This window comes from Solea senegalensis, linkage group LG8, assembly GCF_019176455.1.
Source record: "Solea senegalensis isolate Sse05_10M linkage group LG8, IFAPA_SoseM_1, whole genome shotgun sequence".
Classification (NCBI taxonomy): domain Eukaryota; kingdom Metazoa; phylum Chordata; class Actinopteri; order Pleuronectiformes; family Soleidae; genus Solea; species Solea senegalensis.
Genome location: NC_058028.1, coordinates 75,391 through 102,648, shown reverse-complemented (window position 1 = coordinate 102,648; position 27,258 = coordinate 75,391). Strand labels below are relative to the sequence as shown.

General features: G+C 39.9%; 2 protein-coding genes across 12 annotated transcripts in view; both read right to left on the bottom strand.

Moving 5' to 3' along the window:
• Positions 1-428: 428 nt before the first annotated feature.
• Positions 429-3,484, bottom strand: LOC122773221. The gene is made up of 3 exons (XM_044031725.1): positions 3,208-3,484; positions 1,688-1,913; positions 429-914 (listed from the first exon to the last, which is right to left on the bottom strand). The coding sequence occupies exons 1-3, from the start codon at positions 3,482-3,484 to the stop codon at positions 785-787; spliced, it is 633 nt and encodes a 210-aa protein (XP_043887660.1). The 3' UTR covers positions 429-784.
• Positions 3,485-6,290: 2,806 nt separating this feature from the next.
• dock10 (dedicator of cytokinesis 10) overlaps positions 6,291-27,258 on the bottom strand; it is a 60,451-nt gene continuing 39,483 nt past the window's right edge. For 3 of the 11 annotated variants that reach the window (XM_044031406.1, XM_044031407.1, XM_044031412.1), the window contains exons 26-58: positions 25,609-25,722; positions 25,461-25,532; positions 25,231-25,377; positions 24,818-24,907; positions 24,432-24,551; positions 23,535-23,631; positions 23,387-23,419; positions 23,058-23,236; positions 21,976-22,092; positions 21,599-21,716; positions 21,379-21,500; positions 21,190-21,304; positions 20,623-20,689; positions 20,364-20,411; positions 18,394-18,513; positions 18,134-18,246; positions 17,474-17,589; positions 16,746-16,883; positions 16,468-16,650; positions 15,537-15,647; positions 15,244-15,459; positions 15,098-15,155; positions 13,606-13,707; positions 12,253-12,359; positions 12,039-12,161; positions 11,826-11,939; positions 10,496-10,642; positions 9,634-9,844; positions 9,369-9,559; positions 8,525-8,625; positions 8,066-8,204; positions 7,866-7,935; positions 6,291-6,750 (exon numbers count right to left, since the gene is read on the bottom strand). In XM_044031406.1, coding sequence (XP_043887341.1) covers positions 6,692-6,750; positions 7,866-7,935; positions 8,066-8,204; positions 8,525-8,625; positions 9,369-9,559; positions 9,634-9,844; positions 10,496-10,642; positions 11,826-11,939; positions 12,039-12,161; positions 12,253-12,359; positions 13,606-13,707; positions 15,098-15,155; positions 15,244-15,459; positions 15,537-15,647; positions 16,468-16,650; positions 16,746-16,883; positions 17,474-17,589; positions 18,134-18,246; positions 18,394-18,513; positions 20,364-20,411; positions 20,623-20,689; positions 21,190-21,304; positions 21,379-21,500; positions 21,599-21,716; positions 21,976-22,092; positions 23,058-23,236; positions 23,387-23,419; positions 23,535-23,631; positions 24,432-24,551; positions 24,818-24,907; positions 25,231-25,377; positions 25,461-25,532; positions 25,609-25,722 — 3,858 coding nt within the window. In that variant the 3' untranslated portion in view covers positions 6,291-6,691. The remainder of the gene's footprint in view (positions 6,751-7,865; positions 7,936-8,065; positions 8,205-8,524; positions 8,626-9,368; positions 9,560-9,633; positions 9,845-10,495; positions 10,643-11,825; positions 11,940-12,038; positions 12,162-12,252; positions 12,360-13,605; positions 13,708-15,097; positions 15,156-15,243; positions 15,460-15,536; positions 15,648-16,467; positions 16,651-16,745; positions 16,884-17,473; positions 17,590-18,133; positions 18,247-18,393; positions 18,514-20,363; positions 20,412-20,622; positions 20,690-21,189; positions 21,305-21,378; positions 21,501-21,598; positions 21,717-21,975; positions 22,093-23,057; positions 23,237-23,386; positions 23,420-23,534; positions 23,632-24,431; positions 24,552-24,817; positions 24,908-25,230; positions 25,378-25,460; positions 25,533-25,608; positions 25,723-27,258) is intronic. The other 8 variants (XM_044031413.1, XM_044031414.1, XM_044031415.1 and 5 more) reach the window with 6 other exon arrangements.

Here is a 27,258-nt window from a genome sequence, read left to right as displayed (position 1 = left end):
GAACCAAACAAGAACTCAATTCACGGAGAAAATAATCCAGAGATTAACTGATGATGGGAATAATTGATGGGTGCATCTCGTTATGACAGTAAATGAAGATTCTTCAGTTTTTAAGTTATTCGTTAATGAAAATAATTGTTAGTTGCAGCCAAAAAAGAATTGATGATGTTACAGTTGTTGTTGTTGTTGTTGTTGTTGTCACAATATTACACAGTCATTTACTCTTGTCACCATTTATATTGTGATTTAGGTATTTTAAAGTTAAGTTAAGTTAAAATACCACATGTTTTTACAGCTTAACACACACATGAATGTGACTTTACTTCAGTATTTCTCACATTTCTCCATTTTTAAATACTAAACATGGATTTATTTCCTTTTGTAGATGAAAGCAGAGAAAACACAGAGTTTGATTGAGACTAAAAAAATAAAACATATTCTTTATTAACATTGTGTTTGGATTCACACGTGGAGATTTCACTTTACTCTGTGAACACAAACCAGGATGAATAATGAATGAATGAATGAATGAATGAATGAATTTGACTCAGTCTGTCAAAGTGCTGCCACCTGCAGGTGAAGGTTTGTCACCTGAGACACTCGTGTGTCTCATCAGTGTCCTTCACTCACTCACACTCCTGTAACCAGACTCTGTCTGTCTGTCCGTCTGTCTGTGAGACGAACCAGGTCAAAGACTCACTTCATGTCCTCCTCACTTTGTCCTCGTGTCCTCCTCACTTTGTCCTCGTGTCCTCAGAGCCACAGTATTTATGGGTCCCGTCTTTCACGAGTCCGTCTCATCGATGGAGGTCAGCTGAGAAAACGCTGGCTCCCCCTGGTGTTTGTAGAGAGCAGGACGATTTGTGTAAATGTCGTCCACAGGAAGAAGAAAAGTCACCGTTTTTACTTTGGCCCTGGAGACACACACACACACAGTTAAATAATGAAACATGTCAGACAGAGTATTTTGCAGGATTCTTTTGTGAATTCATTTCAACATTTCATGGAAGATTTCTGCATATTTTCATTAAAACGCATGTAAAATATTGTGATTATTTAGTTTTTTGTAGTATATGAAAGTGTATGAAATAAAAAGATGAGTTACAGACAAATTTCCTTTGTTTAAACCAGGGGTGTCAAACTCATTTTTGTTCAGGGGCCACATACAGCACAATTTGATCTCAAGGGGGCCGGACCAGTAAAAATAGCAAAATAATAGAATAATAACCTATGAACAACAAGAACTTCTTACTCATGAAGGATAATTTTACAAAACATGAAATTTCTTGAGAAATATAAGTGCAATTTCAACAATATCGTGCCTAAATTTACTATTTACACATCACACTGGATCTATAAAGGCACAAACATTTAGTCGTGGGTATCTGGAGCATTTGACATTACGTTTAGATTAGTGTGAAATTTGAACAAATTCATCCTGTGGGCCGGATTGGACCCTCTGGCGGGCCGGTTCTGGCCCCCAGGCCGTATGTTTGACACCCCTGGTTTAAACCAAACTTAATCGAGATAAAAAAAATATATTTTGATCCAAACGTCACTTCTTCTTTTCCACAACATTAACATAAACATTAAGAATAAAACTGTGATCAGTGGATTGTGTGTGTGTGTGCGTGTGTGCGTGTGTGTGTGTGTGCGCGTGCGTGCGTGTGTGTGTGTGTGTGTGTACCTGTTCTTGTGGACGTATTCCTGCAGCGAGTGTCTGTTGTTCACTTTTCCCGTTTCTCCTCTCCCAGAGTTTGCAAACACGTCGCTCCCATGATGCATCTCTTCTTGTAATCTCCTCCACCCAGCGTCGCTGCGTCTCATCCTGTCACTCCTTCCTTCTCTCAGAGTCAGATTAGCTGACAGATTAGAGCCCACAGAATATCTGCGTACCGTCATGACGCTGGTCTCTGCGTCAAAGAACCATAAAATGAGTCAAATAAAACAAATTCTATTCATTCAAATTCAAATGTTCATAATTATTCAACCCGTCATATAAAAGCTTTCTATAAAATACTGTGGAATCAATCCTTGATTATTTGTTATTATCTGTGAACAAGAGGAAACTAAGACATTATCACACAATATTAATCATCATCTCAGGAAACATTGAATATTTTTCTTTTTCTTTTATACTTCTTAATCCTCTAATTACTTCCTTGTGTAATAATTCTCCGTATTATCTTTATTTTACGTAATGATCAGATGATGTTTGGCGTGTTCAATTCAGTCCAACTTTATTTGCAAAGAACATTGAAACAAACAAGCTGTACAGAATAATAAATACATAAAAACTCACACAAGGCAATAAAATACAAAAACTGAACATATTCTTTATAGTTAACTGATTTTTTCATGGTTGCAGTTTTTATACAAACTTGATTCTACTGCATTTTCACTAGATGTTCTAGTTACGTGTGGGAAAAATCATAGAAAATGTAAAAAAACAGAGAGCACAGATTAATTTAAGTATAATGAACTCACTGTTAAAAAAAATAGAAGATCTGGTTCAGTCCAGTTATTTAAAACTTGTGACATTTGAAAAATCATCACAAAAAAATGACCGAAACATGAGATTCTCAAAGAACCTGGAAGCGTTAGCATGGATGCTACGTGATTTCATTTTCTTCAGCAGTCATTTGTTGAATGTGAGTGAATTCTGTTTGTTTGTTTGTTAATCACAGAGTCGTCAGCATAGACGTGAACTTTACTTACACCACAGATTTAACAGGAGGTCACTGATGAAGATGAAGATCAGGATTGATCCAAAACATGAACTTAAACTACTTTTTAATCAACATCTAAAGACACAACTGTCTCAGTGAAGCTGTAAATCAGTCTGAGTCGTCAGGGAAAGTTTTGCATTTACAACAAATTATCGGGAGGTTGTTGGATAAAAATAGAGAACAGAAGCGTTTCTAAACATGAACCTTGAGGAACTCCTTTATCAACAGTTAAAGACACAGCTGTTTAAATCACTGAGTCATCTTTTAGGAGGTCAAAGATGAGGTAAAGATGGAGAACATGAGTGGTCCTGAACATGAACCTTGAGGAACCCCTTTATTGACGACGTTTATATTAAAAGTAACACATTAGTGTTTTTTTAAGGAGATAAAATGAATTTTCAGAGACAAAAGTGGCACTGAGTTTACAAAGTATAAAAACCACCATCTTTTCTTCTGCATCAGTCTTCTTACTTCTTACCTTTGTATTGTCCATCCAGAACCGGTGCAGACACGTTCCTCCTCAGGTTCACACTGTGGTTCTCCTCCACGTTCTGCTGCTCTGCTGCTGCTGCTGCTGCTGCTGCTGATGCTGATGCTGATGCTGACGCTGCTGATCCCAGGCTGGTTTCTCCTGTTCTGACGGCGACTGACCAGTGACCGCTGTCTCCTCTCAGCTCTCTGTTCTCGTCCTCCAGCTTCTTGATTTCATCTCGCATCTCCATGATGACCTGGGCCAGGCTGCGTGTGCTCTCCATGCTGCTGCTGCTGCGCTGCCAGAACCACGGCTTCCCAAAAACATGCGGTGACTCATGGAGCAGCAGCTGCTGCTGCTGCTGCTGCTGACCACACTGCTGCTGCTGCTGCTGCTGGGGTTTTAACATGCTGCAGGTCTTCCTCCCTCTTTCTTCCTGTGTGTGTGTGTGTGTCTCAATCTCAGTCCAGATCTTGTTCTGAGGCAGATTATGTCGCCTTTCACCACTTGTGCGGCTGAAAAGTCTCCGGTGATCAGTCAGCAGCAAACACGGGATGTTTTATTCATCAGGTCTCGGCCCTCGGCGTCCAGTTTCAGGACAACTAAGCAGGGGTCGGAAATGAAATGAGGCCTAAAGAAGAAGAAAGAGAAGAAGAAGACGAAGAAGAAGATCCAGTGAAGTTACAAAAAAACACTGACAACAATCATAATAACTTCATGTTATGAAGGTGGAGAAGAAGTGAGACAGATTTATGATTTCATATATTCTGGCTCCGTTTACTTCCTGTGATGGGATTACAGTTTCCTCCTCTGAAATATTCATCCCGTCTCTCAGCAAAGATAAATCTAGGAAGGAAACAAAGAAAAAGCCACGTCTCAGTAACTTCTTTGATGCAGAAGATAAAGAGCAAAAAGCTCAGGTTGCACAAAAGGAGACGGGATTTAAATTCTCAGCATCACAGCTCTGATCTGCTGTTAATCTCAACAATAATCTGAAAACAAGCTTTAAATCTGAATTTTTCAGTTTGTCACTGGTGTAAAATAAAGAAACTAATCTGAAACAAACTGTTTATCTGATCTTATTTCTAATCTATGTTATATACAAATTAACTCTTGATTTATTTTGTGAACACACACAGGTCTTTATATTTTAGGACAATCCTAATTCTAATCCTAAAACCAGTTCTTAACCCTGAAAAAGCTCTTCAAAGACAAATGTCCCCACAAAGATATAAAAACAAGCACAGGACTCTGCATTGACTTTCATTCATTTAAACAAAGTCCAGTTCCTCAGTTCCACACGTCTAAATGACCTAAAACTCAGGTGTAAATGATCCACTGAATCTGCAGCGTCACCAGGTCTGATTGTCTGTGACCTGGACTCCATGGTGCTGGTTCAGAGAAACCTGACTCTGATGGAGGACACACACACACACACACACACACACACACAGAAACCCTATCGTCCTGGTGTTTGGACACAGACACAGGGAGGTGAGAGAGAAGAGAGTCAGGACTGATTGTCCTGAAGGAAACAGAGTTTTCAGAGGAGGTCAGTGACACTGGATCTGCTCACACACACACACACACACACACACACAAACACAGACCTGTAACTGTGTCACTGACGACTCGGCTCTGAAAGACACTGTCACGTCTAGAACCAGGTCACTCAGGGACTTAAACACTTTGTCACCTGAAATGTTTTGATCCTCTGGATCCACAAGAACTGTGTGTGTGTGTGTGTGTGTGTTTGTAGAACTTTACTTTCTTATATCTGTGACCAGGTGACATAAACATGACAACATTCATCCTCATCTGTTCACACGTCACTGAGATACAAACTCATGTGAACCATGTTACATTTGCATTGAGCACTAAATCCATAATCTGGACCAGAACTCTGAATCAGAAAACTGATGGTAGAGAATTTCATTCGGATCCGCTGAGATATTTTCGTTTGTTTTTACAGTTTTTAATGTTATTAGTGAGCGGGAGTTGTTGTGACGTCATCAGTCAGAAGATTCTTACAAAATCTAATGGGAACATATTCATGTGATCATCTACACATCACAAACACCTGTAGACAGGAAGTTAGAAACAGAAGAACAAACTTATTTATAGAAGATTCATTTCGTCTAAGTGAAGCTGAGCAGAGACGTGGAATAAAAACTCTTTCATTCTGGAAAATTTTAACTGTTTTTGTTTTGATTTGACTCATTCAAATTTTTCTCTTCTCTCTTCTTTTGGGAAAAGAAAAATTCAGATTCCGGGGCTCATTTTCACACATGTAAATGAGTGAGTACATGTCAAAGATGTATTTATATGAATATTTATTTTTCATACATATGATAATAACATGATAGTAGTAATAATAATAATAATAATAATAATAATAATAATAATTTGCCTTTCAGGAGTTTTTTTTTGTGTTTGTAATTGTAATATTGATTTTGGCCATTTGGGGGTGCTGTGTGACCACTTTTGATTAGTAAGTTTTCCCTTTTTTTCCCCTGAAATATAAGAAGAAAAACTGAGAGCGGAACTCTTTGTAGCTTTTTTACAAAAACTGTTTAAAATAATCCTCATTTTCTATTTTCATTTGTTGTAAAGAAAAAAAATCACATTTTCTTGCTGTGCCACCACTCTCACACTTAAACGTGAGAATTATTTTCATAACAAAACAAAATATTCAAACTGATCTTTTACAGTTTTTCTCCCAAAAGAAGAAAATAAAAACTAGAAACTAGAAAAATCCAATAAATAAAAGAAAAAAAAAGTGTGTATGATATTTAATCCCATTCAACATCAATGTAAACCTGGACTTAAATGACAGAATTGTGATAAAATAAGTCGCGAATAATCACGAATATTTGATATTAACCAAATTTTATTTAAATGTTATACATAAAACTTTAGTTTTTGTTCTTTTTTTCCCTTAAATTCAGCTAAACAAGTATTTTATACATGGTATATATTTATATAAAAAACAAAAACAATTCAAACGTTTTTAAATATTAATATTTCTTATTTACAACTGAAAACAGTACATGAAATAATAACAGTAACAATGAAACTTCAGTCGTAGAAATGTTACAAAACATAATTATTATTCTTTTGTTGTTTCTGTTTGAAAATTGGCAGGATGATGTTTCCAGGACACGGCCACCAGGTGGAGCTGTTTCTACATTCAGACAGGAAGTGGGGGGGGGCGTGTCCTCGGTTCATGTAAATGCTTTTCAGATTATTATCATCGACACTATCAAATAAAAATGTTTTTAAAATGCACCAGAAATTCAAACATTCAAGTGAACGCACCGCGACCTCGGCAAGGTCAGAGTTCACTAAAGGGGCGGGGTTTAGGAGAGAAGGCCCATGTTGTTGTTGTTGTTGTGTATGAATGTGAACATGTATGTTTTAATCTGTGTGTGAGTGTGTAATCTGAATAATCCAGTCATCAGCTTTGTTGTTGAGGAAAGTCTCAGAAGAGTCACTGAACGTTCAGTATCCGCTGTGTCGTTCCGTTCCTGGTTGTCTTGTGTGTGGAATCTGGACGAGAACAAGAATAAAAAGATTAAATATGAGCAGAAAGATAGAAAAAGACAGAAGATGATGAAAATAAAAGAGAAAAAGTCTGTAAATGAGCAAAACAACATTTATTTCTGTCTGAGTTTTGGGAAGAAAACAAAAATCAAGTTTTTTTAAATGTGTTTGATATTGTAATACTGACTTTGGCCGTTAGGGGGTGCTGTAGCACCACTCTCACACTTTCAAGTGAGTGTTTTGTTTTGATCACAGGGAGAAATAAAAGTGTATGAAAAAAGCTAAACCAGCAAAAGCAAAGATTCCTGAATCTACGGCTACACGGCGGCCATCTTAGTCCAGGCAGAACCAGTTCTGTTCTTTAATTAACATGTAAACGTGTGTGCAGGTAAAACTACAGCTGATGATGATGATGATGAAGTGCTTTAAAACAACAAATAAATAAAAGCAAATAAAAGTTTGAACTGCTTCTAATGAATCTCTTACAGTTTATTTTGCATCACTTCACTTGATTTACTTGATAAGTTCATATTTATTACGTCGTATATTATTTATTTTTTTATAATCCGTTTCTTGCATATTTTATTCTATTGTTTGATGTGTTTTTTTTTGTTGTTCTATGTTTTTAATTCAGCGTCATTCGACCAGAAATGTCGTGTTTTAAAGACAATAAAGATGATTCTGATTCTATTTTATTTGAGAAAACTTGATTCATCTTATTTTGCTGCTTCTGTAGAGTTGAGTCGACGCTGAGCACAAATCATTTCATAACTGTTACATTTTTACTTAGTACATGACGATAATGAGGCTTAATTGTGAAGGAAACAAATACAGGAAGTGCCGCACAAAAACAGGAAGTCAGAGCCCTCATTTCCTCCTTAGGCGTAAACAGAAAGTGTGAATGTAGGAGTGAAGTACGGTGGCCAGAAAGTGCAAAACATTATTGATTGATTATTTTTGAAACACGGCCAATCTTATATAGCACCATTTCCTTTTAACCTGCCTTTCAAAATAAGAGCTCACTCGCAGTATTTGGTGGCTTTTGTTCACTTGTTTCACATTTTGTAATGTTTTGCACTTCCTGGCCACCGTAGTGCAGTGCATGTGCTGCCATGACGTACCAGTCTTAGACAGAGACAGAGAGCTGTGAGACAGACAGGTGGCGCTGCAGACAACAACACTTTTCTCAAGCTGGAATGAGACAAGAAACAAAAAGTGGGAAAAAGAGGGAGAGAAAACAAAAGTCATGACGAGGAAATGACGGACGATGACGTCACAGACGGTGGCGATGATGTCAGAGTCATGTGACGGGAGGACACACCTGCTCGTTCATGATGATTGACAGTTCACTCAGCATGTCTCTGTAGTGAGCTCTCATCTCCTCCTGATATTCCAGCTGATCTTCTTTGATCAGACGCTCGTTCACGTCCAGAGCCTGACCACACGCTTCTGCAAACTGCCTGCAGGGGGCGACACACACGGATATTACTGACATGGGAAGTGGGGGCGGAGTTTAGTGATAAATGTCACATTTCTGTTGATGTCTCTTTCATTTCTTAACCATCTTACTACCTTAAAGATGACAGGTGACAGTTATTGTATGAGATTAACAGTTAAATTAAGAGATTTACACACATGATCTATAAAATACTGAGTACTTATTTATGTTATTGATTATTTTTGCATTGTATTTATATTTTCTGATGATATTTCCTTTTCATTTGTCTGAAATTAGGATTCATTCAGAGAATAATTCATTCATTCAAGGTGTTATTTTTACCTGAAGATCTCCTTGAGCAGTTTGACCTGGTTGTCTGGATATTTCTTGGCATTTTTCTCCTCTAAAAACGCTCGGGCATAAGCCATCGGTCCTGCGTTCACCTGCAGACGAGACGATGAAAGGGTGAAATAAAGTAAAGTATACTCTGTAAACCAGTGTATAAGTGTAACCTTTAGGGACCGCTGTGCACATTTTACGTGCTTTTCATCCTTCATTTTCTAAAAATGTCTGCGTTTATGTGATCATACATATTCATGGATGTTTTTTTTTGTCCAGATTGTGTATTTTTCTTCCTACAGTCAGACTAAAATACACCGTGTACAAACAAGTGTCACACTCAAAGCGTTAAGTACAAAAATGTCATGGAAACATCATGACAAAAACCTGGCATTTAAAGGGTTAAAATGTTAGAAAATGTTCTGGTATTAGAAATCAATAATTAGGTCAGATTTAGGTTAACATATAGATATACATATCAGCTCAATAAAAGTATATATAATGTAATATATAATAATGTACAATATTTTTTTATAGCTTGCTTTTAAAAAGCACATTTTTTGTCCTTAGTGTTACGAGTGTGACTAATATTAGAACCCGCCATGTTGATTTTGACTTTCTCAGTCGCCTCCTGCTTCACTCTTCCATCACCCTGTTGTCCAATCAGAGCGAGGCTTGTTGTCCCAGACTCCGCCTCCTTTCATAAACACAGGATCTGTCTTTCTCTCGCTCCACCTCTTAAAGCTCCGTGTGAATGATTGACAGAACCTCACACAGCTGTAACTCAGTGTCAGATTTCACTCCCAGGCCACGCCCCCTGCACTGCCCCCTCCCTCCTCCTCCTCACCTTGACGCTGACGCTGCCCTGTAGCTTCAGCTGCAGTCGGATCATGTCCACCTCCTCCATGTTGCACAGCTGGTTGAGTTCAGACACCTTACGTGACATCTCGTCTATAGCGACCTCTATAGGATTCATCTCAGTGCTCTGCTGCTCCACCACCTGGATTCTCTTCTTCAGGTACGGGAAACTGGAACTGGCTGTAGAGGATGACAGGGGTTTAGTGTAGAGACAGGAGGTGCAGGGGCGTGTCCTCCTCACAGTAAACACTCACTGGTTAAGATGGTGCGTCTCTTGCACTGCTCCTCCACGTCTCCATGTTTCTTTCCTGACAGAGTGAACGGCGTCTCAAACACAAAGCGGTTGATGTTGTGGTGTCTTTCAAAGTCCGTCCTTTTCTCCTGCTGCTCTTTCTCGTCAAAGTACGGAACCACGTACGTCACCTGGATGTACGCGAACTTTGGGTCCAAGTCTTTAGGATTTACCTGTTTAAGAAAAACAAAAAAACAGCAGTGAATGTTTTCATCCACCAACAACTAAATACATTCTCCTTAAACTTACAATGATTCATTATCAATATTTACTGCCAAATAATGAGCTATTCTAACATCCACCAACAGACAGACTGCCAAATAATGAACTATTCTACATTTCCTCCAGCAAACTGACTGCCAAATAGTGAGCTATTCCATATATACACTAACAGACTGACTGCCAAATAATTAACTATTCTACATTTCCTACAGCAAACTTACTGCCAAATAGTGAGCTATTCCATTAATACAGCAACAGACTGCCAAATAATGAACTATTCTACATTTCCTCCAGCAAACTGACTGCCAAATAGTGAGCTATTCCATATATACACCAACAGACTGACTGCCAAATAATGAACTATTCTACATTTCCTACAGCAAACTTACTGCCAAATAGTGAGCTATTCCATATATACACCAACAGACTGACTGCCAAATAATGAACTATCTACCAACACACTCAATATTACGAGAAGATGAGCCTTGTTATGAACTGCTGACTCATGATAACGACTTCATTATTTAGTGACCTGCTGTGTGTATCTGTGGTCAGCAGCAGTGGTGTGTGTGTGTGTGTGTGTGTGTGTGTGTGGTTTTTACCTTGTTAGAATCCTGGATCATCTTCACGTTATCAGCTCCAAATTTGTCAGAGTAGAGTTTCAGTAACCGCTGAGAGATTTCTGACAGACCGGTCAGCTTTGGCTCTTTGTAGATAAACTCTTTACTCTCCTCCTCCTCAAAGAACCCCTGTGACACACACACACACACACACACACACAGTCATGAGTAAAGTATACATGTGTGATCCTGATTTAATGTTGAACGCTGCAAAAACAGCTGTATGAGAAATAACCCAAATATTCTTAAATTTATTTAAATCATCTTATTTTAAATAATTTTAGTTTTAAGCAGATTTATCTCAACTAGAAAACTTCAAATGTTGCACACGCACACACAAATATGTGGCTGTGAATTTGACTGTAGTTAACACAGAAGTGTAATTGTTTTTACTCATGCATGCAAACCACTGTTTTAGCTCGTTAATGGTAGCTATAGCTTAAAGTAAGCTTTGTTTTATCATATATAAGCTATTTAAATCAACATATTTAGTTATAATCTGAATATTCTTTATAATTAAAGAAAATAAAAGGCTTATTCATCATCATCTCTGATGTTCTGCTGCCCCCTGGTGTTTATTCAGTGCGCATTGTTAGATTAACTCCTCTCTAACGGTGAGTGATCAGTTGTGAATGGGAAAGGTCAAAGGTCATTTTCAAAGCAGCACTGGGGTCACATGTCAAAGGTGGTGCAGGTTTTTTTTCCCTGTCCTCTGTGGTGTTTGTGGGTGTTTAGGGTGGGAGGAGCTTCATCACTGCAGATTATATGGGAGGTAACATGGACGACAACAAGCTGGACATTATCAGCTCCTCGAGACGATGAGAGCAGCGCGGGTTAATCGTGGTGGAAGGAGAAGAAGAAGGTAAAGGAGGTTAGCAAATGAAAATCAAAGACATGGAAAAACTTACCGCAATCTGGAAACAGAATATAATAATAAAAGAAAAGAAAGAAGAAAAGAGCAGACAGAGACATTAAAGACACTGACTCGTCTCCTCACTTTTACACGACGCTGAGTCTTTCGTCTTTGTCTTGTCATATTATCATTTTATGATTCACAACGTCATTTACAAGATTCTGATTCTTCAGAACCAAACCAGCGATGGAGAAACAGAAGAATGTATCTGATCCACATTTACCTCCATCTATGAGTTTCTTATGTCAAATCCATGGATGTTACAATTATCATATAACACAAAGATTTACTTGATCTGTCAGACGTGACGCTATATTTTCCATATGTGTTTCCTTACTGTCGATTATTAGAAATCAGTTTACCTGTGTGTGTGTGTGTGTGTGTGTGTGCGTTCCTCACCTGACCGTAGAAGGCAACGCGATAGTAACGACCGAAGAGTCGTTTCTCTGAGTTCACGACCTCAGTGACCTTCAGATAAGAGCGATGGATGTCGTAGTACAGTTCTGACAGTCGCTGTGGACACACACACACACGCACACACATAAAAATTCCTCCGTACATTTATAATGTAATAAATGACTTTTAAAAGTAATCATCTGTATCTATAGTTACCTTAAAATCGCGTCTCTTTTCAAAGACAGTGATCACAGGTTTGTTGATGTCAGCGATGAGTTCATGGCGCTCAGACTTCCACAGATAATCCACACACAACTCCAGCTGCTCCACCAGAGTGTCCTGACGTCACGCAGCAGAGAGAAGCACACGTCAACACACACGTCAACACACACGCCAACACACGCGAACACACGCGTGAACGTGCACTGACCTCGGTGTAGGGCGTGTCCTGTGTCCCCGTGTCTTCCTTCATGGCGCCCTCCTCCTTCACGTTGGGGCTGATGCACATAAACGCTGCCCAGCCCAGAGAGAACGACGCTGACGTTCACAACAACAGGAAGTGACGTCAGTTTAAATAAAAACATTTATATTTAAATACAAGACTTTTAAATAGACTCAAATTAAAACCATCAATTGTTTTAAATCAGTGGTTCACAAAGACTTTTTGTATGTGTTTCCTGTTTTATTTTGAAGTGTTTTCCTTGTCGAGTTTCACTTCCTGTCCTGTTGATTGTCTGCCCCACCCCCTAATGTGTTTCACCTGTGTCTTGTTGGTCTCACCTGTGTGTGATTGTCTGTGGTGTATTTAGTCTGTGTGTTCCCGTGTCTCTGGTTCAGTCGTGTTTGTTTCTCTGGTTTTTATGATCATGTCTTCTTCTCTCTGTTTGTACTCTGCTTTGTTTTAAAGTTTCAGTTCACTGCTGCTTCCTCTACTGCTACAGAAGTGTCACCATCATTATTTATACAATAGCTTCTCCAGGAATAATGTGGATGTGTTTAGGGTTGTTTTTATAATGAGTCACTGCTCTGTGTGTGTGACTGTGATTGAGTTCATGAAAGATGGACATCTTTAAAAAGTATGTTCACATAAGGAAACACTGTTTTAAAACATTGAGAGAGACCAGTGAAGGTCAAACAGAGACCAGTGAAGGTCATACAGACCAGTGAAGGTCAAACAGACCAGTGAAGGTCAAACAGAGACCAGTGAAGGTCATACAGACCAGTGAAGGTCAAACAAGGAGACCAGTGAAGGTCTACCAGTGAAGGTCAAACAGAGACCAGTGAAGGTCAGGTCAACAGAGACCAGTGAAGGTCAAACAGACAAGTCAGTAAAGGTCCAAACAGACCAGTGAAGGTCAAACAGAGAGCAGTAAAGGTCATACAGAGACCAGTGAAGGTCAAACAGACCAGTGAATGTCAAACAGAGACCAGTGAAGGTCATACAGACCAGTGAAGGTCAAACAGAGACCAGTGGTCATACAGACCAGTAAAGGTCAAACAGAGACCAGTGAAGGTCAAACAGACCAGTGAAGGTCATACAGACCAGTGAAGGTCAAACAGAGACCAGTGGTCATACAGACCAGTGAAGGTCATACACTGAATGATGATGAAAACCTGAAACAAACATATGATAAAAAAACAAAACCTGAAGATGACGATTCAAAGTCCTGTCAATTATCACACCTTCCACTGATCACCCACACTCATGTCTCATGTCTGTCCATCCATGTCCTCATGTCGCCACCCGTCCCCCCACAAACTGCCCCAGACGACACACACTCACTGTCAGGGTCTCTGGAGGAAGTTAGTAAGGAGCTACAGTTAAAGACAGGACTTTCTTCAGGGGAAACACTGGAGATCCTGGACTTGTCTGCTCTCCAGTAGCCTGTTTGGTAGGAGGAGGAGGAGGAGGAGGAGGAGGAGGAGGATTACACAAATATACGTCCACTTGTTTTCTGTCCTTTGTGCTCAAGGACAAGGGTCACAAGCTCACATGCTACTGGTCCAAGTGAGGAGCATGCAGAAACAGACAAGTCGTGCAGTGAAGGACAGAGACATGAGACATGAGACGTGCTGGAGTGAGAGGACAGATGCACACATGATAACACACAGATCTGTAAAACTGAAAACGCGAGGAGGACTGATTCATCATGAATACACAAAAACACAGCTGGTTTTAAACTGGTACCAGATTATCTTTGGTCCAAAGGTGTCACTATTGATTTTATGTTTCATTTTAATTACCAACTTAACCTACCCACCGAACCTACTTAAACTACCCACCAAACCTACTTAACCTACCCACCAAACCTACTTAACCTACCCACCGAACCTACTTAACCTACCCAGCAAACCTATTTAACCAACCCACCAAACCGACTTAACTTACCCACCTAACCAACTTAACCTACCCAGCTAACCTATTTAACCAAACCCTTGAACCTACTTAACCTACCCAGCTAACCTACTTAACACACCCACCTAACCTACTTAACCTACCTACCTAACCAACTTAACCTACCCACCTAACCTACTTAACCCATTTAATCTACCCACCCAACCTACTTAACCTACCCACCTTACCAACTTAACCTACCCACCAAACTTACTTAACCTACAAACCTCCAAACCTACTTAACCTACCCACGGAACTTACTTAACCTACCCACCTAACCAACTTAACCTACCCACCTTACCAACTTAACCTACCCACCAAACCTACTTAACCTACCCACCAAACTTACTTAACCTACCCACCGAACCTAACCTACCCTCAACCTACCCTCCAACCTACTTAACCTACCCACCTAACTTACCCACCTAACCTTACTTAACCTACCCACCAAACCTACCAAACCTATTTAACCAACCCACCAAACACCTTACCCACTAACCAAGTTAACCTACCCAGCTAACCCATTTAACCAAACCCTTGAACCTACTTAACCTACCCAGCTAACCTACTTAACCTACCTACCTAACCAACTTAACCTACCCACCTAACCTACTTAACCCATTTAATCTACCCACCCAACCTACTTAACCCATTTAACCTACCTACCTATCAACCTTTCCTCCTGGCCAACAATGGTGTCCATTAGTTTAAAAGGAAGAGTCTGCCCTCGGGTGGTGAGGTAAGAATGTGACTGATCTGATTTCATGTTAAAGTAACATGCACACACACACACACACACACAGCATGCAGCTCTGAGTGAAAGCATGATCATAATCAGCAGAAGCAGCAGCAGAAGCATGACGATGATGGGTGACCTCACCTCTCCTCTTCAGTGACTCAGCGATCAGAGCAGAGATGTGGATGTAGCACATGGCAGCCTGAGGAACAACAAACACACAAGAACCATCAGATTTAAGGAGAACCCCGTCCAAGTCTGAAGAACCAGCATCAATAAAAGGTTGTGACCTCTGAGAGGTCGCCGTTGCGGACGTGGACTTTGGCCATGCTCTCCAGCCAGGTGCGCCGCAGCTCCGGCGTGCTGGCGTAAGAGTTTGCTAAACTGTACTGAAGATCCACGAGCATCTCTGGATCCTTCTCATGCTCCTTCATCTGAGCTGTGGCCATCAGAACCGTCCGGATCCGCTTGGTGAGGTCCTTCACCTCGGCGGGGAAAGGTGTGTTCTGCAGAAAATGTGTTGATTCAGATGATTTACATCAAACATCAGATAACTGTAACTGTAACTCAGAAGCTTCTGTACCTTGAGTGGAGCGTCTCCATTAGCAAAGTTATTGATGATAGCCAGTGACTGCTGGAACCTGGAGCCTCCGATCCCAGCGTCTGCTATCAGCTGACTCACTGCTTTAATAACCTGAGGTGGAATCAACAGGATTTGTCACAAACCTGGACCTGGACCCTGATTTATTTATTTATTTCTACCACTTTCATTTATTTGGACCTTTCATTTTCATATGGGCATTTATATTTATTAGAGTCTTATTTTGTCCCTGTCTCTTTTAATTGACACAACTTCCTATTGTATACATCCACCACCAGACTGCTGCCAAATAATGAGTTATTCTACATATCCACCAGTAGACTGACTGCCAAATAATGAGCTATTCTACATATCCGCCAGCAGACAGACTGCCATATAATGAGCGGTTATCAATATCAACCAACAGACTGACTGCTAAATAATGAGCTACTCTATATATCCACCAGCAGACTTCTGCCAAATAAAGAGCTGTTATCTGTATCCACCTGGAGACTGACTGCCAAATAATGAGCGGTTATCAATATCAATTAATAGACTGGTTACTGTTATTAATATGAACCAGCAAACTGACTGCCAAATAATGAGCTATTCTCTACATTCACAAACAGACTGTTTGCCAAATAAGGAGCTATTCTATAAATCCAGCAACAGACTGACTGCCAAATAATGAGCTATTCTATAAATCCAGCAAAAGACTGACTGCCAAATAATGAGCTATTCTATAAATCCAGCAAAAGACTGACTGCCAAATAATGAGCTATTCTATAAATCCAGCAACAGACTGACTGCCAAATAATGAGCTATTCTATAAATGAAGATAATTGTCCTGAACCTCTGACCTGTTACACTTTGGCTGTGAGGACATAGTGAACCCGAATCCTCCATCATAGATCACAGATGTATCTTCACGTACCTGCAGATGTGAGCGAACTATAGACTTCCCCTTAGTGAACTCAAAGTTCTTCCTCATGACAAAGTAGAGCAGAGCAGCCGCCTCCGTCTGTGTGGCGCTGGAGCGATGGTTACAGCACTTCAGGATTTCATAGCACAGACATCCACACAGGTCGGCCTTTCCCTGGAAGAACGCACTGGGGAACTACAGGAGGAGACGAGGGTTCAACTTCATCAACTAAAACCGTAATCTTAAATGCTGTTTGTTCGTGTGACACGTGTGACACGTGTGACACTGACCTTCTGCACAAAGAGTCTGAGAGCAGCAAAGACGTGTCTCAGCGTGGCCGTGGACTGGTTGATCTGAAAGAAGAGGAAGAAAGTGTCCAGCACCTTCTTCATCAGAGCGTTCTGACCGTCGTCCAGAGACAGCTGCTTCTGTTCGAGTCAAATAAAACAAACACAAACAGCTTTTAGCTTCACAGAATTCACTTCCTGTTTTGCTGCTTGATATAAAGAAATGTCTTCATGTCTTTAGTTAGATGAAGATGAAAACAGGAAGTTTCATGTTTGCCAGTTAAAAAAGTTTTATTATATTTTAAATGTTTGTTATTTGTCAGTTTAATTAACGTCCTTATCATTTGATTTTTTTGTTTTCCTCATTGTTAATTTGACATGATTTTCTTTTTACTCTGACACATGTCTCATAATTCCTGTCTTTCTGGAATCATTCTTACAAACAGTCAGAATATAAGTGAAGTTAGAGGGAATTATGAGCTCATTTAATCCAGAAAAACTGTCTTTTTGCTGCTGTGCATTTCAAAAGCGTGGCATCAACAAAGTCTAATCTAATCTAATCTAATCTATTTGGCCACCAGGTGGCAGTAGAGCCCCACTAACTCACTAACACGCGCATGAATCCATTCAACTGCTCTCCTTCTGGACCTTCAACAAATATGAAAATATTAATCTGATGAAAAGGTTTAAAACACTTAAGATTTAAAACTGAAACTTATTGTGTGTGTGACCTTGTGATGGTGGACAAACAGCTCGAGGACGTCCAGCACGGTCAGAGCGACCTCCGTGGACAGATTTGCCTCCACGTCGTTTGGACTCAGCGAGTCTCCGTCCTGAATCGTTCCGTCTGCAAAAAGAGAGAAAGTCAAAACTTTGAAACACATGATTAAAACATGACTGTTACCTCCTTATAGTGTGGTATTGTTAAATCATGTAAACATGAGTTCATCCCTTCATCTTCAGACTCTTCTTTAATAAAAATCTGCTTTGTTCCTCTTTGACTTAATTCATGTTGAACTCGACAAACTTTAGTTCAGGGGCCACAAACAGCACAGTTTGATAAAATAATAAGATTATAACCTTTAAACAACAAGAACTCAACAGTTGTACATTTAATAAAGTATCTTTTTGTCTCTCCACTGACCTCTAGTGTTTGTGTTTCTCTTCTCTCTCTAATATTGTAACGATTGTGTTGTGTTACTATGTACAGAGACTTCAGATAATGTATGTTGTGATTTGACGTAATAAAATCTTTCTACAAACTTTAATGATGAAAACCCTCAAGGTTCTGGCCCGCGGGCCCTATGTTTGACACCCTTGAACTAGACTCATGTTCTTTGTGGGTTCTCTTGTGTTGTGTCGTGCTTTGTGTGTGTGTGTGTGTGTGTCACCTGTCTCCATCATCTGCAGCAGTTTGGGGTTGGTCAGTGCGTTCTTGCCTCTGATGATGGGCATGGTCTGAGAGCGAGCGTGACGGTGACTCTCTCCTCCAGACGAAGCCATCCTGAAACACACGGAGCGTTTCAGAGACGCGCTCACACGCTCACACGCTCACACGCTCACACACTCACACGATCACAGCTTCACCAGGTTTTAAAGGTGTTGTACATGTTGTCAGTTTGTTGGTTTAGTGGTGGACGGTGCTTGTTACCATTGTGGGAAGAGGCTGGAGGGTTGTGAGGACTGTGAGGACTGGGACGGATGGTTAGAACCCTTCAGCATGCCATTGGCCTGCGTGGACTGCGCCAGCTTTACCGCCGCTGCCTGCTTCCTGTTCACGGGCCAATCACATCAACGCTAACGTTAGTTTGTTACCAACATGGTTTTAGTGTTCACTTTTTAGTGTTCACTCAGACTGTCCCCGTTTATCCACAATTTGATCAAACATTAAAAACCTGTTTGAGTTTACAGCCTAGAAGCGCAGCAGAATATGACCCCTGCGGTCCAGCAGAGGGCGCTCACAGGACACCAGCGAAAAACAGCGTGTGGACGTTTTTCTGGCAAATCTGCTGACTCACTGTTAGCTTAGCTGTTAGCACCACCTGAGTGTGTGTGTGTGTTAGTATTATAGCAGAATATTATGGGCTGGAGTGAAACTGAGGCCATGTTAATGTAGATCTTTATGATGCGATGATGCTGAACGTTGATATTTAAACACATCATCAACATCACAGAGGCAGGGGGTCAAAGGTCAACATGCAACATCAACGAGGAAGAGGATTCTCCTGCTTCTCTCATGTCAGAGGACAGGAGTTAACATGGAGCCTCAATTTCTGTTTTTTATAAATTCAATAAGCAGCAGCAACATAATCTCTTCTGTGAGTCACAGTTTGACTGTGTTTGGTCTTTGGTTATATATCTATATATATATATATATATATATATATAGATATATTATACATATACATATTTAACCATAATGTGATTTCTTTTGTTATCCACAGTCCAGCCAGGACTGATGATAGGATGTTGTGTGTAGAAACCAGTATGTTGCTAGGCAACCATCAGCCAAGTTCTCTTCAAATATAATCACAAAGCAGAGCATTTTTTTTTACAGGGAAAAAAATGGATTTTCAGCGGCTTCAACGACTGAATTATTGTTTTATAAAGAAAGAGGGTTTTTTTCTGCCTCACACACTAACCCATCCATCCTGAACACTTGAGTGAACACATGAACTCAGCCACACTCGTTTTTCACTATTTCAGTGATTTGCAGCAGTTTATATTTATTCTATTATTAAAGAATTTAACTACCGCTAATAACATTGTTTTTACTGAGTACATGACAATAAAGAGTGTTTTGACTCTTATGGAGAAGTGAATACATGACTGTGATGATGATGAACACACACACACACACTGGTTTCCATGACTTCAGAGGACATTTGGAGATTTACTCTAACTATAATTAGTACTGGCCTAATCCTAACCCTGACCTCTGACCCTAACCTTAACCTTACAACATGTATTCACTTTAAAATCAGTCATCTACGTCATGGGGAGTTGATTTTTGTCTCCATAATGTGAGCGTGTGAACAGATTTACGTCCCCACAACATAAGGAATACCAGCCACACACACACACACACACACACACACAGTGTAGCATTGTCCAGCCGTGTGTGTTGGCTCACATCTCAGCATATCTTTGCTCTGAAAGGAAAAAGAGGCTAATTGAATTAGCAGGGAGGAACCAGAAGATGGAGGAGTCGAGCAGAGCCAGTGGCTCAGCTCCAGCACACACACACACACACACACACACACACACACACACACACACACACACACACACACACACTGTGTCTGCCAAATCCTTCTGTACAAAAAAAATCCAGCAGTGATTCTCCTTGAGATCCAGGAGTTTCTCCTCCCCCACACTCTCTCCCTCTGTCGTTCATCCCTTCACCTCTTCAGTGAACGTGTTCACGCATACACGACACATTTTAGTATTTCTGCCTCAGTGACTCTGATCCATGTGTTATCTGTGTGCGTGTGTGTGTGTATGTACACAGATATATATTCATGTGTTTCTATGATTATATGAATAAATCAGCTGGTGAAGGACGATATCACCAGATGAAAAATGACACCCAGATTTGGAAACAAACACACACACACGTACCTCGCTATGTGACGTTTCCCGAGGAACCGGAAGTGCTGAAGACACAATCTGAGGAAAACACAACGTCAACAAAACCTTGTTTTTATGGAAAAGAAATAAAGAGTCAGAGTTAAAGACACACACACACACACACACACACACACACACACACAGCTTCTCTTCTCCTCACACTCTTTGTGTACAGTGTGTGTTTGTCAGACTAACAGGAATTGTGTGCTGGTGATAATAATAATGATAATAATGAGGATGTAACTCTTACTCCAGGATGTTGAAGAAGTCAGAGATCTCCTGGTGAATGGCTCGGTGCCAGTACGACACCAGCACGTCTGTAAAGACAGGAAAACACATCAGTCACACACACACACACACACACAACCGCACATTTACACTCATTTCCCATCAGTTTCAATAATCCTGTAAATAAAAAATAAATAAAAAACACACTTTTTATAATAAATAACTGATTTTATTCATTTATTTGACTCATATTCAGTAAAGGCAGTTTTTGTGTATGTGTGTCCAGGTATTACTAATGTTGTGGGGACCTAAACCTGTTTACACAGTCACATTATGGGGACTTGTCCTCCTTGTGGGGACAAAAAGCAAGTCCCCATAACGTAAATTACTACATTTTAAGGTGAAGATATGTTTTAAGGTTAGGTTAGGGTTAGGGTTAGGGTTAGGATTAGGATTAGGCCAGTAGTAATTGTGGTTAAGGTTAGAGTAAGTCTCCAAGAAATGAATGTAAGTCAATGCAATGTCCCCTCAAGTCATGAATGTCGAACATGTGTGTGTGTGTGTGAGATCATATATGAATATTTGTCACCTTCAGAAATGGTTTTCATGATGTGCAGGAAACACATGAGGAGGCTCCGCGTCTCCGCCTGGTCCAACTTATCACAGCGAGAACCGTAGCCAATCAGAGACTGAGGCCGAGCAAACTGTGAGGGGGAGGGGCTTAAATATCAGTATCATGTATAGCGAATGTAACGTGATGATAAATAAACACACACACCTTCTCACATCCATCCATCTTCTCGCTGTTCCTGTCACTGTTGCTGGGGTTTGAGTCCACACTGATCAGAGAACCGCGACAGTCGGCCTGGTTTCCCCCGGCAACCGCCAAGGATGAGAAAGCTGGTGGAGGGGGGGTGAGGGGGGAGGGGCATCAACGATGTGATTTTTCTGTACCTGTGTACACTGTGAATACATCACACATGAGCAGCAGTTGTTACCTGTGATGGAGTTCAGAACTTCCTTAGAAAAAGAAGCGTCCACTGAGTTTCCATTGCGAGAAACAGTAACCCCGCCTCCAGCCACTCCCCCTCCCACACTGAGGTCGTCACGTGATCCCTGACAGAACAGAGACGAGGACTTAAATTATTATTTTCTTTAGTTAACTTGAATCTCAGTGTTTCTCAAGAGGATTTCAACAAATTCAGTTTTACTTTAATAAAATACATTTGAATCATTATTTATTCAACAATAACAAAAAAGTAAAGTACATTTTAAATGACTGAAATATTAGTCAGTAACTATGACTAAACTAAACTAGTAGAATGTTGAAATGTTGAAAGAAAATAAGTTTTTCTCCTTTGCTCTTGATTCTTACTTGGTCACTGGAGGTGAAGTAAATGGGGAAAATGTCCCTGAGGAAGAATCGAGGCATGTTGTCAAGGATCAGGCCGTACAGAGGAAGATACAGAGACGCAATCCTCGCCTGCTTCTCCTGTAAAAACCAGACGAATAAACACAAATCACATCAATCTGATAACAAAGATTTATAATAACCCGACATTTAAAATAAGATGTGCATGCACAATAAAACCAAAGTATCTTCAGTTATTTTTAGAATCATTCTACCATCTAAGATCAAACGAGCACCTTTGTTTTTAAAGCCTGGATCTTTTACAATATAGTGAGAAAATGATGGGGCCTAAGATGGAGCCCTGAGGGACTCCACAACCAAAGAAACCGGATATAGATGAACGGATAATCTCCTGTTTGACAAATAAAACCAGAATCATTAAAGAGCTGTGTCCATAATATCCACACACAGCAATAAAAGAATGTTGTTTTCTCCCAATTCAAAGGTCTGTAATCAATAAAGACTCATGAATAATCACTAAAAAGGCTTTTTAATTGCATACACATGTAGCGGCTAATATTTCCTGCCAAGAAAAAATGCTGTGGTTTTCATTCATTCTTTTTCTCATTTCCCAGTTTTTCCTTTTATTTTCCTCCTGCAAACATCTGTTTTCTGTCCAGACAACGGCACTACTGTTCAACATCCCAACATTCAGATCCACAGCATTCCCAGCTTTCATTCATTCATCTTCACCATTCCTCAACAACAGATGCTGCCAACACTCATATGTCAATCTGTGTGTGTGTGTGTGTGTGTGTTTCTATCCTAGTGAGGACCTGACATTTCACTCACACAGTGAGGACCGTTTTCACTGTGGGGACCAAATCTGGTCCTTCACGGGTGCAAACATTTCCATCAATAGAAAACAATCTGCTGACATATCTGGTGAAGTTTTCTTAAAACAATATAAAATAAAAAACAAGGGCCCCACGGGGTCATAGACCAGCTCCCCTAGTGGTCATATCTGGTCATGAAGTTTGTATATTTGTGTGGAAATCAATCATGTTCATGGTTTCTTTTCATATATGAACACATGTTTGGTTTACCTTGGTGGCGTAGCGTGAGTCCAGCGAGTGTTTGGCCATCAGCGTCTTCAGTGTGGCCAAAGCTAAGTGTCTCAGGTCCTGCTCGTCCTGCAGAGCAAGACCCAGTTCCCGGAGCAGCAAGCCCGTCAGGAAGTGCTTCCTGCAGAACTCTCCAGTCAGGTTGTACTCGGGCACCGACACTGAGGAGCAGACGACGTGAAAACAGTTTCATTTGAATGAAAGTTCACTGAGGTGATGCTGCTCATGCTCCAACGTTTGCTCTACACCAGAGAGATAATTCATCAGTTACAGTGAATAAATAATGTGGATGAATGAGTGAATTTATTTACCATGAGTGCTTTGTGGCTCTGGAGAAGCATGATCTGACATGAACAACGACACATACAGAGACAGAGAGAGTGTTAACAGACAAATGATAGTGAGATGAATGCATTATCACACAAAAACACATAAACGCCGCGGTCATGTGACTCTCACCTGTGATGCGAGCAGAAGGTAAAGGCAGACTGAGAGGAATGTAGTGTTCATGGTTGCACACTTCCCTCAAGAAGTCAAATTTCAGCTCACACAAAACCTACCAAACACAAAACCCACATTTATATCACTCGATTATTACAGTGGTCCTGTATTTAGTTTAAAGCGGGTTAGAGCGAGGAAACAGTCAAAAACACACTTACTGCATTTTCATTTTCATTTCTTAGGATATATCACAAGAGAATTTTAATTATATTATTAAAAACAAGTGAGTTTTATTTTAGTAAAACCACACAAAGCAAAGTTACTCTGCTCCTCACCTGTGAAACTAAGATAAAAACATTATTGTTTACAACTGCTTTTTCTTAAATTATCACTTATCTTAGTTATCAATTCATTCTTGTCTTTCAAATGCACTTTTATTTGCAAATTACATATTTATCACTTTTAAGGTCTATTTTAATTTTAAAGTTTATTTTTATTCTGTGATTTTCTTAATGCATTTCTTTGCCCTCTGTATGAACAGTCCTATGAAAATAAACTCTCATTTCAGATTATTCATGATGTGGGTAAATGTATCGTAAGCAGTGAGTCCCATCACGTTCTGTTCTTAAATCATGAAGAGAATAGAAGAGAACTTTATTGTCCACTAAGGCGGAAATTTGCCTTTGTCTCAACAACATAAAATCATAAAAGGAGACAGAAATGAATGATAAAAGAACACACAGTTAAAATAAGATAAGAGACAATTGTGAAAAACACGAGAAAGAGGAGAAATATTATAATAAAACGGACACACTGTTAAATTAGATTAAACACGGTTCTTTACTGCAGCGGTGGATTAAAAGCTTAGTGGTGACTTTGTGGAGTTAAGGAAACATAAGGATTTTTTTATAATACATTTTTAGATGCCAGGGGAAATCTGTAGTGCCACCCAGAGCTCAAAGGCTCAAACTGAGTGTGGAGAGGACGAGAGCTATCTGCCAGGTTACTCCTCGATTTTTGTTTCCGCCGTTCCTTCTGTAAAAAGTTGAGACAGTTATTTTGGTCGCTGTTGACACGCTTGTGTTTTCAGTGAACTTCAGCTGGAAACTCATGACTGCACGGAGATTTTTAAAATGTTCTATGCGATTGAAACCTGCGTCACCATCTGCTCGACACATAACATCAGCTCCTCAGTCATTGACACAGTTATTTGTAGGTGTTGATTCATTTATAGTTTCAGTTTCAGGGATTTTAAACAAAACAAAGAAAAATAAAGTAACAGTGTGTATCTTTGTGTTTACCTTGTCAGTGCTGTCAGTGGCCGTGATCATGTTGATGTAGTTGCTGATCAGTTTGAATGTAAAGCCTCGGTCCATCAGAGTGAAGCAGCGCTGGAGACACAGAGTCAGTTAATGAGACACACAAGGACAAGACAAGAGAGGACGAATCCAGACAGAGGACTTTGAAATGCCTTTGGGATCTTTGGACTACGATGAGAGACGAGAAGAACTGTGGTTAAGATCTTTGATGTGCGGAGGACAGCGTTACACATGTGAGTGCACAGCCTGTCAGGAATGATTTGACCAAGTTACTTGAACTTCTTACTTGAAGTGAGAAGTCATTTTAATCCATAAAACAGTATCAACGCTTATTTTCAAACTGTTTCCCAGAACAAATAAGAAAATAAAGTCTACGAACACTTTGTCTCTCTCACTTTGACAAAAGCAGCTACAGCTAAGTTAGCGCTGCGCGTCTCCTCTGCCAGTTCTTTGTTCTTCCAGAAGATGTGTTCGGACATGGTCTCCACCAGCGTCTCCACGCGGCTCTGGTACGACGACGGGAAACGCTGAGGACGAGGAAGCTGTGGAGACACATGAAAGTCATTGACGGTGTCTCTGGTGACATTGGATTTTAACCAGCATTAGAAAAACGAGCATGTACAACCTTTAGCTTGTCTGTGTCGACCTGATGTTGAGCCATGGATTTAACAATCAGCTCAAAGAAAAACCAGGAGAACTGAAACGGCACAAAGACACGTCAGAGTTTATCTGTCAATCCGAGAAATCGTCGTCAGGACGAGTGAGCGACGAACCTTCAGGACGTTCCTGACGGCCGCCTGCTCGTTACTCTTCAGGTCGAAGGTCATCCCCTTGGCCAGCTCCTCGTGGACCGTTCTGAAGCCGTGAGCCTCAGATTTAAACACAAACTACACGCACACACACACACACATAGAGAGATGGGAGGAGTCACGGGCTGTCAATCAATGAAAATACAACCAACAGTTGTTTAAATGATAACGTGAAGAATTGTGTTCATTTAGCTGTAACATTTACATGTACACATGCTCAAATAAACTATTAAGAAATAAAAGATAGAAAAGTATTAGAGAAATAGAATATTATAGACAGAATATAAACGATACGTGAAACAAGAATGATTTCATTTCTTTTATTTTACTGCACTCTTTTAAATTCACGTCACATTAACTGTGAACATACACACAGTCAGCACTGGATGTCATGTGATCTGTTACCATGGTAACGTTTCCATCAGTTTCCATCAGCTCAGCTTCTGTGCGACAGAAATCTGAGCTTTTTGTTCTTTTTTTCTGATTCTTTTCTCTGTCTGTGTGTGTGTGTGTGTGTGTGCATGCATGTATGTGTGTGTGCTGGGTTGACTCTGTGTTTGGTCGCCACGTCACCTGACGTGACTGAGCTCCTCCCCCACACCTGAAGCTCGTTGTCGTTAAAGAAGCAGCCTCTGTGCTCTGTTTCTACTGTTCACTGTTTCTGTGTGAGCTGTTAGTCTGGTCTATTTTTCAGGGGAAATCTCAGTTTGTTTTCTTGTAATCCTGATTTGTGTTTGTGTTCATTGTTAGATTATGTTCTTGTAATCCTGATTTGTGTTTGTGTTCATTGTTAGATTATGTTCTTGTAATCCTGATTTGTGTTTGTGTTCATTGCTAGATTATGTTCTTGTAATCCTGATTTGTGTTTGTGTTCATTGTTAGATTATGTTCTTGTAACCCTGACTTGTGTTTGTGTTTATTGTTAGATTATGTTCTTGTAATCCTGACTAGTGTTTGTGTTCATTGTTAGATTATGTTCTTGTAATCCTGATTTGTGTTTGTGTTCATTGTTAGATTATGTTCTTGTTATCCTGACTTGTGTTTGTGTTCATTGTTAGATTATGTTCTTGTAACCCTGACTTGTGTTTGTGTTCATTGTTAGATTATGTTCTTGTAATCCTGACTAGTGTTTGTGTTCATTGTTAGATTATGTTCTTGTAACCCTGACTTGTGTTTGTGTTCATTGTTAGATTATGTTCTTGTAATCCTGACTAGTGTTTGTGTTCATTGTTAGATTATGTTCTTGTAATCCTCTAGTGTTTGTGTTCATTGTTAGATTATGTTCTTGTAATCCTGACTAGTGTTTGTGTTCATTGTTAGATTATGTTCTTGTCATCCTGACTTGTGTTTGTGTTCATTGTAATTGACTAGTGTTTGTGTTCATTGTTAGATTATGTTCTTGTAACCCTGACTTGTGTTTGTGTTCATTGTTAGATTATGTTCTTGTAATCCTGACTAGTGTTTGTGTTCATTGTTAGATTATGTTCTTGTAATCCTGACTTGTGTTTGTGTTCATTGTTAGATTATGTTCTTGTAATCCTGACTTGTGTTTGTGTTCATTGTTAGATTATGTTCTTGTAATCCTGACTAGTGTTTGTGTTCATTGTAAGATTA